Source organism: Balaenoptera ricei, chromosome 7 (genome assembly GCF_028023285.1).
Source record: "Balaenoptera ricei isolate mBalRic1 chromosome 7, mBalRic1.hap2, whole genome shotgun sequence".
Taxonomy (NCBI): domain Eukaryota; kingdom Metazoa; phylum Chordata; class Mammalia; order Artiodactyla; family Balaenopteridae; genus Balaenoptera; species Balaenoptera ricei.
This window is the reverse complement of record NC_082645.1, coordinates 117,661,766-117,674,920: the sequence shown is the minus strand read 5'-3', so window position 1 is coordinate 117,674,920 and position 13,155 is coordinate 117,661,766. Positions and strand designations below refer to the sequence as shown.

The 13,155-nt window shown below is 51.9% G+C and overlaps 1 protein-coding gene across 4 annotated transcripts in view; it reads left to right on the top strand.

Moving 5' to 3' along the window:
• Positions 1-13,155, top strand: part of IQCA1 (IQ motif containing with AAA domain 1) — a 166,898-nt gene that overhangs the window by 133,856 nt on the left and 19,887 nt on the right. For all 4 annotated transcript variants that reach the window (XM_059928994.1, XM_059928990.1, XM_059928992.1 and 1 more), the window contains one exon: positions 7,114-7,200. In XM_059928994.1, coding sequence (XP_059784977.1) covers positions 7,114-7,200 — 87 coding nt within the window. The remainder of the gene's footprint in view (positions 1-7,113; positions 7,201-13,155) is intronic.

Sequence of the window (13,155 nt, the reverse complement as noted above, 5' to 3'; positions counted from 1 at the left end):
CAGAGCCACTCAAGTGAGAGAGGGGTTAAGAGAGGAGGGGGAGAGGAGAGGGAAACAGAGAAACAGAATTTAGCCGCTTTCCTGCAGCCTCAGGTGTGGCAATAAAGGGACTGGGGGCTGCTGCCCGCGAGCCCTGAGTGGGCTGCTATCAGAAAGCTGGGTCCCCTCCCGCTGGGTCGTGTAGACGGTTTCAGGTTGAAGAAGGGAGCACACGTAGGCAGCAAAACCTTTTTTTTTACTACAGACTTTCCATTTTAGAGTGGTTTTAGGTTCACAGCAAAACCGAGCGGCGGTCAGAGCATGCACACGTCCCCACAGAGGATGGGCGGCCGGGCTGGTGGGGGGGGGGGAAGGGCAGGTCCCAACCCCGGATGCCCCGGGCGCCACCTGCAGTGAGGTGTGTGCAGACGCGCTGTGGGCTGTACGGCACGTAAGCGTGGCTGCATCTGCTCTTGTTCCGTGGTGGGTAATGGGGACGGGGTCCATGTCACAGGCATTAAAGAATTTTTAACCAGTTTGGAAACGCTTAGAGCGGGGAGTGCCCTACATGTGGCTAAAAGGTGCATGGGGAGGGTGACCATGGCCTTGCACCCAGGCGTTAACCCCTGTGCTTCCCAAAGTTGGCACAGAGTCAGGGCGGGTGGGCGTGAATCCGTTAGTCCTAATGGATTAGCTGGGAGTAGGCTGGGAAGAGGGGGTCCCAGGGGAAAGTCTGGATGATCTGTAAGCGTGACACCTGTCACCATCCAGACACCAGCCCCTCGAATTCCACCTGATCATCAGCAATGGTATCAGTGGGTTCCCGGCACCAGCGCTGACCTGGTTCCCCCATGTCACCTTTCCCAGTCCATCAGCTGTGCCTCCCTCCTGGTCCTCTCCTCTGCCTCAGTTTACCTTCCTTTCCGTACAGGGTCAGCCCAGCCGGGCTGCTGACTCTAATGCACCTCTGCTCTTCCTGTGATTGTCATTCACGGTTTGTCCCAACTCACAGCCAGCAAGGACTTGAAGTAACTCCTACAATCACATAAAAGATAATGCAAGGAAATAGAAATTTTGAAAATATCATTCGTAAATAATGGAAATAGAGAACGAAATGTCTTCACATATTAAATGGAAACAGAATCCGAGTGACTACAGTTCAGAAAGCTAAGACCCCCCCCCAAATAACCGCCCCCCAGCTCCTCCCCAGCGTGGCAGCACCTCGCTGACGGCTGCCTGATCGCCCAGCAGGTCCCGTTCAGACACAGGAGGCCACACACTCTGCAGGCAGGGACCGTGCTTCCCAGACGTCCCTGCCTGCCACCACAGATGCTCAGCAAAATCTGTGTGGGTTGGATAGACGGAAGGGCGTACGGACAGATGGATAGGTGGATGGATGGTCCTTTTCCATTTGGTAAACTAAGACACAACCACTGAAAAACGGAGCTGGGTTTTCCTGGGGTTCTCTATGACAAACAAAATAGGACCCTTTCAGAAAGAACTTCCCAAGCTTCCAAGGGTCATTTGGGCAGATCTAATTAGTAATTCAAGCGTGCCAAACACAAACTGGTTTTCATTGTTGAGCCATTATATCCCAACCAAGAGAATCTAATTCCGATGGCGGATGTTTGACAGCATTTCTTTGGAGAACACAAAAGATCAAATCCATAAAACTCACATGGATGGAGAAGTAACTGTTTGCTAGACCTTCCCAGAATTTGAAAAAGCACGTTTTGGTTGAAACGCATCTTTATTCGGGAATTGATATTCAATAGGACTACAGAGCCCTCTACTGGCGGCTTAAATAAACTATCCCCTGTAACTTCTGGAAACTTCCATTACGAATTAATTACATTTAATTGCCCATGACCTCAAACTATCTGTGGGTAATTTAAACAAAGCCTTTTCATTGCTAAGTGAAAATTAAAATAGCAAAGGATACCATTTTTCATTAACAAATTGGCAAAGAGTTTTTTATGGTTAATACTTGTTGAGGAGAAGAGAGTAGAAAAACAGATCCACTTATTTGTGGCTGGAGAGAGTGTGAACAGAGGACCTCCGGGAGGGCAGGTGGACCACACGGGTGAGAATGTGAAGAGCTGGCAGACCCTCCGACCGACTAGCTTCATGGACCCAAAAGCACCCATCTAAGTGCTGTTTGGTTTAGCAAGAAGGCGGAAAGCCATCCAAATGTTAAAAAAAACAGGGTTTAGATCAATAAATGATGAGACCCCTTGCTAAAATGATGTTGGAGAAATAAATTTCGTGCGAAGTGAACAAGAATATAAAGCAGTGTGTGACGAACAGTCTCGTGCTTGCAAGTATAGATATTGAGAAAGGTCTGTAGAGACAGGAAAGGTCTGATGAGTTGCCCTCAGTGGAGGGGGCAGAGGATGTTTATGCCTGTCTGAATATGTATTCTGAAATTTTTACTAACCAATGCTGCTTTTGCATGACAATAAGAAAGGACTGGGACTTCCCTGGTGGCACAGTGGATAAGACTCTGCGCTCCCAATGCTGGGAGCCCGGGTTCGATCCCTGCTCAGGGAACTAGATCCCACATGCATGCCGCAACTAAGAGTTCGCGTGCCGCAACTGAGGAGCCCATGTGCTGCAACTAAGGAGCCTGCCTGCCACAACTAAGACCCCATGTAACCAAATAAATAAATAAATAAATATTAAAAAAAAAAAAAAAAAAAAGAAAGGACTCTATTTCCGGGGCACACGTTTTCAAAGCTCAGCCTTGCCTGCCTGACGCCTCCATGGATGTGCCTTGACTCTCCAGCACCTGCCTGGCCCACAGGCATCCTTCCCCTCCCTGTGGCTGTGAAGCAGGGAAGGCGTCTCCCCTGAAGGTCGTCCTCTCCCGCCTTACCTCCCCACCCAATGCCATCTCTAAACTCTGCCAATGTTTCCTGTCTCTGTCCCATGCGCTCCTCAGCTCCCTGTCACCTGGCTTCTGTCCCCTCCACACCCTGCCAAGGCCACCAGTGACCTCCTGGTTGCCAGACCCTTGGGCCAGCACTGGCCGCCGTCGGCCACCCCTCACTGCCCTCCACCTTCCCTGGGCTGCAGGACGGCTCCCTCTTCTGTGCCCCTTTGTTCTCTCTGGGGCTTCTCTTCCTTCTCTCCTCCATCAACGTCTTCACCCTGTGGTCCCCACTCCGCAGCCCTGGTCTGGCTTCCTCCCCTCTCCCCCTTTCCTTGGGAATCCCCTCCATCCATTCCCATGGCTCTGCTGCCATTCTCAGAGCCCTTTCCAGCCCCCCGCCTCCCTCCTGCCCCCCAGCCCCATCAGTCCTCCCGCCTGGACGTCCAGCTGCCCTGGGGCTCCCCTGGCCTAACCTGACCTCATCCTTTCATCGAGTCCCCTTGTTGGATTCCTGGGCCATCGTCCTCCTATTCTCCAGGCCTCCCAGCGTTGGAGACCCCCTACTTCCTCATCCCTCACCCAACCATCACCAGGTCTGGCAGATCCTAAATGCCCCTCACATCCGTTTCCTGCCCTCCCCGCCACTCCTCTGCCCCAGATCTCACCTCCTCTTCCTCCAAAAGCCTCCGAACCCTCTCCCTGCCTCCAGCCTCACCTCTCACCACGCCGTCTGCACACACACCCCCATCTCTTTCCCAGTCTCCGGGGAGCAGTCATGCTTCACACCCTACCAGAGGGATTTTCCTCTAACACAACCAGCATCAAAGGTCACGATTCAAGACCCTTACAGACTCTCCACAGCTTCCAGGGTAGAAGCAAACTCCGTAGCACGGCCAAGGCCTTTGTGACACCTTCCAGGATGACCCCGAGCAGCCCCATGCGGGCACACCTAGCCCTGCACCTTGGCTCCTGTCCTGAGCATGGCAGATGCATCCCCTTCTCCAGGCTCTGGGACCTTCTGGAAACCATTGGAAGGTCTGTCTCCTTTAACCCTCGTTGGCAGTCTCCATTTCTACTTAGCCCCCTCATCCACTTCTCCCTCTTTCATCGGTGGTCCTTGCTGACACCCCATTTTCCTTGGGCCCCCCTCCCAGCTACACATCTGCCCGCCACTTCTATAGGTGGGCTCCTTGATGTCAGGGACCGCAGCACCTACCCCAGTGCCCGGCACATCAAAGCCCCTCTATCAATGTTGTGAATGAAGAATGAGAGAATGGCTTTCATTCTACATGATGGACCCAAAATAATAAAACCAGACTTTCTTCCCCATGACAGCCTTTCAACTATTTGAAATCAGCTCCCTTGCCCCCTTGAGTCTTCTTTTCCCCAAGGAAAAGAGCCTCAGCTCCTTCCATTCTTCCTGGTGGGAGAGGTGTTCGGCCTTGGAGGGCCCAGCTTTCTGTACCCCTCTTCTCTGCCCAGAACTGACCAAGGTCACCAGACGTCCCCTGACCAGGCACGCCACCGAGGAAGGTCAGGGAAATATAGATTCATGCTCTGGAGGACAAGACAGTGATGGTCTTAGAGCCCTTCTTCCTATTAGAGTGAAAGGTGACAGAGGAGGACACGGGCCAAGGGTAAGGAGATGCTTTGGAATAGGCATCTTCTCTCCATGGCAACGTGGGAACCTGCTGCCTGGATGATAGTGCTGGCCTGGGGGTGTCGGGCCGACCCAGGGCTTACTCTGGGCTCCACATTTCTCTGTGCCGGGGGAGGAGGGGATTTTACTGACTTCTTTCTCCGCCTCGGCACCTTATGTGTAAAGGGGAGTCGGGTGGGACGCGCTTGCCTCCGCATGGGGTACATGGAAAGGGAGTAGCAGTGGCGTCCTAGATCTCAAGGCAATTTGCAAATGACCATTCTTTGTATTGTTATCATCAAAGAACTCGCTTGGGAAGTGTTTTCTGCTCATTTGATAATCACTGAGCCCTTCCAAACCATGTGGCCACCCAGGCCCTCTGCACAGCCCTGGGAACCCCAGAGCAGGTGACAGTCCTGAGGAAGGAATTCCTTCACAGGTGCGTGTTAGAAACACAGGAAGTGTGGAATTCCCCCACCGCTCAGAGAGAGCGCTCAAGTTCAGGGAACAATCCTTAGCGTTCCCATTCAATGGAATGGTGTGGCCAGGTTTTCAGAACAACTTTAAATAAGGTGCGAGAAATAAGACTGCTGCTTTCAAAGTTATCCCAAACTAATAAGATGCCTGTGTGTCAAGTCCATCTAGGTAGCTTACCTTGTTAAAAGCGGAAAGAGAAAAGGAACGCTGGAATACTTGGTACTCACATCTGCAATTTCCATTAAGAACAGCTGGATCTAGAGAAAAGAGGCACACAAATAAGAGCCATGGAAGATCCGGTGTTTGCCAGATGGACACAGGAGAGGCCGGTCTGCTGCCTCGGTGAGCGCACGAGTCAGCCTGAGACAGGAGACAGCTGCTTATGTGAAAATTGTGTTTCCATTGGTTTCCGTTCTAAAGCTAAGATTTTCAAGAGGGATTGAAAAGAATCAGATTTTTGCCTTTGCTATTATAAAGTATCTTTTTTCAGAGAAGCTGAAAACCTTTTATGTACAGTATCTCATTTGCTTATTTTCTTTGGGGGCTGGAAGCAGGGAAGCTTTTGACTTAAACCCAAAATAGCTTTTAGTGGCACAGTGGTTCCTTGGAGACTGCCCCTCTGACACTTGAGTGGGTCCCTCTGACTACAGTGGGCAAGACAGCTGGAAAGAAGTTGGGGGTTAAAGTCAGGAGCTGAGAGAATGGATGCACTGATGTGGTTGAAGGAGATTAGGAGGGGGGATGGATAGACTTGAGGATGGTTAGACGGGGAGGTGGGGCAAGGGAGGGTGCTCAAGCATCTGGCTGGAGGAAGTGAGGGGACCCGAGGACATGGCCGTGCCTCCAGCACAGACCCAGCAGCCATCAATCAGCCTGGCCTCGCATCCTGCTTCTGCCACTTTCTAGCTGTGTGACCTTGGACAGGTCGTGTAGTGTCTTTGAGCCTCAGTTTCTCCATCTGTAAACAGGGATGATAATAATGCTACCTGCTACATAGGGCTGTAGTGAGCTCACATGAGGTATCACAGGTGACACCCTCCAAGCAGAGGAAGTGCTGGTCTGTGCTGGCCGTAATCTTGCGTGTGATGCCCTGTACAATGCGTGTGGCCCGGGCCTGTCTCGCTCACTATTTTGATTGCTCCACGCCAAGCTGCCTCGGGTACTGGGATTGAAACTTGTGATTCTGAATTCTTAAACTCTGTGGCTCAGGGCCTAAAGAATAACGCTGACCATAGAGTGGTTGGCTGGTACCGTTTCCTCTCTGAACGTCCTGGCGTCCTGGCGTGTGTGGGACTGGAATACAGCCAGCCCGGGGGTCGGACTGGCAAGGGGATCCAGTTGAATCCACTTTTGTCTTTGAACGTGCATAATCTGCTTCCCTTGGTACGTAGTGCTGGCGGAAGCAGACTCAGCCAGTGTTCCCGGTGATTTTTCCATCATTTATTAAATGTCTGCCTTGGTTTAAGAATCATACCTGCTGCCTTAATGATGTTTAAAGAAATGTAAAAATAGGAGTACGTAACACTGCATTCGCTGTGGCTGGAGACCGCTTTTATCTGTCACCATTTTGCACAAAGCACAAATTGTTGCAAAAATACCCGAACTCTGCTCTCATGGGGGCGCTTTGAAGAGATTGTTAGGTGCGTGGCAATTATTCATGGGCCCACGGTAAGTCCCAGCGCTGTCACGAAGCCCCGCTCGCCCTGGAGGGGCTCAGAGCCACCTTCCAGAGGAAACCACGGCCACAAAGGCGCAGCCACACGGAGACGAACAAATGGCATCATGGGGGCCCTGGTGCTAAAACAGCTTTTCTCGAAATGAGCAAACTTGAATCAACCTGGGAGCGGGGCGTAGGCTGTAATTAAAACTCCTGGCCCAATTCCCTTCGTTTGCAGCAGAAAACTATTGGTTTATTTCAAGCCAAACTGAGTCGAGGCTCGGGGTCCTGGAACAGATCGCACAGACCCCCAGCGCACCTGCCCACAGGTGGGAGAGGGCCGGGCAGCGCCCCCATCCCGCTGTGAAGGAGGCCACAGGCCGCATGCGCAGTGCAGCCCCGCGAGTTCCCCCCCCCCCCGCCGTCCCCTGGGGTCAAGTGTGCACCCCAGAGGGAAATGCGTTTACAACCCACCATTTCTCCTTGCAGGTGGCCCGCCAGCTCCAGCCCTCCGTGGTGTGGATTGGAGACACCGAGAAAACCTTCTACAAGAAAGTCCCCAGCGCCGAAAGGAAGGTGAGGGCTTCTCATTTCTTAATGCGGCCCTTCCCCTCCTCCAAAGGGGCCCCGTACCAGGGACTACCTCGATTTTTCAAGACGGTCTTGCTTTTTCAAGGGAGGAAGGAAACGGAGGGGCGTCTCTCTGCCTTAAGCCCTTGTCTGCATTTGAAAGGATCCAGTGTCTGATTTTACGAGGCATAATTTAGAAGAAATGAAAAAAAGTGTGGAGAAGGGGGGAGGGGAGCGTTAAACCCAAACCTACCGATTCAGGGGTAAGAAACAATTGAGAGAACTCCGCTCAGTTACAGCAAATGGCACACATAGGAGTTATTATTAGGATTTCCTATTGTTCATCATAATAAATAGCAAAAGGCCTGCAATTTATGAACAAAGACCGTCCGAAGAACTGCCAAGCGCCCCACATTGGGTGTCCCCGGGGAGTCTTCTGTCAATTGCTTCCTTCCTCCTTTTCTCTCCTTTCAATGGCTCCCCTCCCCCGCACTTCCCCCTGCAAATCACCAGCAAATTTCCCACAAGTTAAAAAAAATTTGCAGATACACATGATTGTTATTCCACATCAATTTGCACCAAAGCAAATAGTGGTTAACTGTGAATTTCTGATTAAATTCATAAGGATTTTAATCACTTTTGCTCCTTATGTATTATACATCATTTTTAGCAGGTAGAGATGATTTGGATAAAGAATGAAAGCTGAATCTTTTCTTCCCCAAATGAGCCTTGATTGCCCTGTCATTTTAGAAACTCTTAAGAGGACTCATTTATTATTTAATCTGGGAATCTGGTAGGTAGCTCCCTCTGCTGGCGAAGTTGCTACGTTAAAAAAAAAGTCCACATACAGTAAAGCAACTATACTCCAATGAAAATTAATTTTTAAAAAACAACAAAATAAAATAAATCTTTTAAAAGGCCACATACATGCGAACTTGAAGGCAGCAGTTACTACGATAAATCTAAAGAGATGCAAGGCAGTGTGTAATCCAAGGTGTCACACACTTCACGTCACCAGCTTTGTCTCATTAATGGGCGAGGGCTCTCCCACTGGACATCAGCCTGGAGAATGAGAATTCAGTACATGTATGTTCCAGCCCTGCTTTGCCCTTCATCTTAGTTGGCTGTGTGTCCCTGAGCAAGTAATTTAACCTCTCTGAGCATCCACTTCCTTAACTATCTAATTAAAGGACTCCAGAGAGAACAGCCTCTGAGTTCGTGAAGCCCCTCTCGAATTCTCTCCCATGACCCCCTCGAGCTGTCGGTTTGTCACCAACAATTACGTCTGCTCGTCTGTACCCCTCAGTGGGTTGAGAGTAAGAGGGATGGACATGCCCGTTTGAGAGAGCCAGAGGGGCCCTGGGGGAAGGGCTGGTGGGCTTTGAGGGAGAGTCAGGCAGGGAACGAAATGTGAGTTCAGTAGACGCCCGCCCTAAGGGGAGTCACTGTGAAAGAGCAGGGAGCCGGCAAAGGAGAGTCTCCAGAACCCTCCCCTGAATAGGCCCTTCCTTGCTGACCCCGAGATGTTCTCTCCAGCACAATCTCTGATTCCCATAAATATAGTCACGGACTAGTCATTCCTGCAGAAAATGAAGGCCTTTGGTGGCACAGTCTTTGTTGCGGACAAATCAGACATTTATTCTGTCCACCTCTGCATTAGAAGAGTCTGTCGTCCGTCCGGGGAATTAACTGCACTGAGGACTGAATCACAACCTGGGAAAATCCCAGGATGCCTGATGAATACAAGCAGAAGGGTCCCTAGGCCCCCAAATGTCCAGAGGCCAACTGGGGGCCTGAGCCAGCCCAGGCACAGACAGAGCTGCAAGGGGCATGCACACCCCTGCAGCAGTGCAGGGGCCCCAGCTCCAGTGCCCCGGCCAGGGGAGAGCACGGTGGGCAGAGAACCACTGCCTATGCATCCTCCAGCTCGACGTCCTGGGCCTGCCCCTCGGAGAGTAGGGCTGCAGGGTTCCTGCTGCCTTCCTGCCTCTGGGGCCAGAGCTGGGCCAGCTCTCCTCTCCTTCCCACCCCACCTCCAGCCTCTGACTCCTGTCCTTACCCAAGTCCCTCAGCCTCCAGGGCCTGGGGCAGTCATGAGCATCGGACGTCCAAGCTCTGGAGGTGACCACCAAATTCCAAGGGCAGCAGCTGCATCCGCCAACGAGAGGCACCAGGAGGTAGCACGACCGGTTCCACGTTGCATCACCTGGCCATCCAGGAACCCGGCGTCCTTACTGCCACCCAGCCCAGCCTCCATCCCAAAGGTTCCCCCAATCCCCAAGGTGCTGAAACCTAGAGAAGAATGTCCACCTGCAGAGAAACCACCACCTACAGCCACGACACAGAGCACTCCCGGCGTCCGCCCAGGGCATTGGAGGGATTCCAGGAACGCTCTTCGAAAAAAACTCTCACCCACAATGACTAGCTCCACCCTCGAGGCCTCCACCTCTGGGCTCAGGCCCTTTAAGAGGTACAGTGTGGAGGCTCGTGCAGTCATAAGGAGGGAGGCAACGGAGAAGGCCAGGTGGCAGCGATGGCTCCTGGGTGCAGAGCCGGGTGCAGAGACCCCTAGGGCTGCTGCAACAGGCAGAGGACGCCCAGGGGGCACAACGCGTAGGTCAGGAAGCTCCTAGCACCCTGGGAGGGAGGCGGCCTTCCCGTGTTTTGCAGGAGAGGACAAAGGCCCGAGAGGGCGCACAGCTGGTCAAGTACAGTTCTGGGACTCAGAGGCAGGACCCCTCTCCTTGCCTGGATGCAGGTCCAGTGTTAGCACTGGCTTCCCGGCTGACCCTCCACGCTTCTACTACACCTGCGTCCTCCCTCTTCCCCTCTTCAACCCCCAGGCTACTTTAAACCACATCCTGAAGACTGCCCGTGGGGCCCTCAGGTCTTAGAGGCAAATGTGTCAGGCTCCGGAGTCCCCTGGACCCTGACCACCCCTGCCCTCCACGTTGTCCTCAACACCCAGCCCCCAGGGACTTGGCAGATGCCTGGACAGCGCCCTCCCCCTCCCCTCCCAGGAGGAGGGCCCTCCTTTCCACCCTCTGAGGCTGGAGCCGTGGTCAGCTGTTGGTGTGTGAGGCGAACGCAGTAAGGAATGAGGCAGGACGGGCTGCTGCTGCGTTTTCTGCTCCATTACCCCCATGACTCCATCCAGCAGGAGCCCTGCCCACATGACAGTAGGGCCTCCGCGAGGGAAGCGCTGGCTGGGTTGGAGCTGGCTGCTGCTGTGGTTTAGTGGAGCTGGCTGCAGAAAAGCAAATGGAAACTGCCGCATGGGTGTTAGACACTAATTTGAAATTGCCCACAATGATAAGGTGGTGTGGGGCTGGCAGGTCCAGCGGTCGGGGCGGCTGAGAAGGTTGCCAGGTGATGGTGGGGATGTTGGCTGACATGATGGATGAGCACACCAGTCTCATGCGCAATGGACGCGGCTCTGAACCGGAACAGGGGTGGCCCAAGTGCAGAAGAGTGTTGGCTGAATGTACTCACCTTTCATTTCCATCCCCTCCTGATGGGACTCGCCATCAGTGAAGATGTCACTCTGGACGCAGCCCAGGATCAACATTTGTTATCCAAACAGGCTAATTAAGTTCGGTCATCCCTGCCATTGTCAGGAGACACAGACAGCAATATCATCTCCTGCCTCAGAACAGGCAGGACTGCACCACTGTCACCATGGCAACCAGGCTGCTGGTGATGGGCTCAGACCTTGCAAGCGTGTGTCTGCCCCCACAGAGTAGTAGTCTCCAGTCTCACCAGGGTCCTGGGGTTAGTCCTTCTTCCACCGGTCTTTGGGCAGCTCCATGTGCACCCCACACACGCCCCAGTCGCCCCTACCACCTTGCGTTGTTCTCCATCAAGCTTCTTAAAAGACTATTCTCACCATCCCCGCTCACTCTTCAACCCGCCACTGTCCACCTGATGCTCTCCAGCTCCATGGAAACTGCTCTCACAAAGTTCTTTGAAATCCATTTCGCCAGTGGGCCCCAGCTTGTAAAACTCTGTCCTCCCTTAGCCCCCATAGCCTTCTCCTGGTCTCCTCAGACCCCACCAACACTTTCTTCTGTGCCTCCTCCATGCGCTTCTACCCACCCCTTAAATACACTGGTGCTCACTGAGACTCCATCTCAGGCCCACAGACCTTTTTGCTCTCCTCGCCCTCCTTGGGCACCAGCTTAACAAATCACCCCTAAGCCAACGAGTGCCCCCACTCCATCACCAGCCTGCAGCTCTCCCCTGAGGCTCAGGTGCAATCACCCGGCATCACCCAGAATCACCCATGGGATACCTCCCCCACAATGCTGCCAACTCAGGCAGGGCCTGTCCAAACTCCTCCTCCATCACCACCTACCACATGACCCTGCCCCTCCTCCTGCCTTTTCAAAGGGTTACGTTTTTAGTATAACAACTTTTCATAAGAGAGCTTTGGATCCACCCGGTAAAATGAATTCTGAATATCTCCAAACTCTCCAAGCCTTGTCTAAATGCAGTGGATTTTTTCCTGGCACAGGTGTAGATATTCCTATAAGGAATATTCTTCCAGAATCTCAGCAGAGGTCTTTCCTCAGCGGCATGAGGCCTAGGAGGTGCTCCTCAGAGATGAGCAATTGACGTCTCATCATCCAGTGCAGTGGAAACTGGGGGAGATTTTTACACCGTCATTTTCAGCTCCGTTGGCAATATTGCTAGTTTCCTTCAAATCATAAAGCCCCCAGTTTTTATGACTCTCCCCTTTAGAAACCTTTCTCTTCAATAGAGCAGACCTAGCATTGATTTCCTACCAGCACTTATATTTCAAGCACTTGTCAGACAGACACATTATGCCATACACCCCTCATGGCATCCCTCCAGGTTAGGACCTATGATTATTCCCATTTCTCAGATGCAGGGACTAAGGCTCAGAGAAGCTGAGTAACCTGCCCAAGGTCACACATCTGAGCCAAGACTGGGATCAGATCTGTCTGACCCAAAGCCTGTGCACTGAACCATTTGCTACATCATCTGCCTGTTGTTATGGAGTTTTTTCCTTGAGCTTTTCATTTTTGCACAGAGCCCGACCCCTGAGGGAAGTTCAGTAGCAAAGTCAAGGCCCACCAAACATGCCTCCCTATCCTAGGCAGCCCAGAAGCATGGGTCTGAGCAAAGGCAGGTTTCTGCAAAGACCTGGGGTAGGGGTTGGGGAGCCGCCCCTTCGAGAGCAGGTTTCCATCCTTATGTCCATTTCCGGGATTTCAGGGAGTCGCATTCTGGGTCATCCCTCTCCTGTGCTTTGCCCTCTTTTAAGCTCCTCTGTTGTCCCCAACCCCCATTCATGCTTCCTGGGTGGAGTCCTGCAGGGCCGTTGTTCCCTCCTGATAGAGCCAAGCAGCCTCTGGACTTCTGTGAGGGCAGGAGGAAATGATCAGAAGCTGCCTGGTGATCTGGCTTCAGGCCCAGCCTGTGAGATTTATTTTGCTGTAAAAATCCCATCTCTTTCTCTGCTGTGAGTTACATTACAGAACGTCCCTTTAAACTGAATCCAACAACACAGAAAAAGGATTGTACACCATGACCAAGTGGGATTTATCCCAGGCTTAACATCCAAAAATCAATTAATGTAATATACTGTATCATTAAAAATAAAGGACAGACACCACACCGTCCTCTCAACAGATGCAGAAAAAGCATTTGACAAAATACAACACCCCTTCATGATTAAAAAAATAGAAAGAAAAGGAAACTTCCTCAGCCTGATAAAGGGCAACTACAAAAAAATCCACAGCTGACATCATCCTTAATGGTAAAAGACTGGATGTTTTCCCCTTAAGAGCACCTCTTCTATCCAACATTGTATTGGAGGTTCTCACCAGGGCAATCAGGGAAGAAAATTAAGTAAGGCATCCATATTGAAAAGGAAGAAATAAAACTATATTTGCAGATGACATGATCTTGTATACAGAAAATCCTAAGGAATTCACT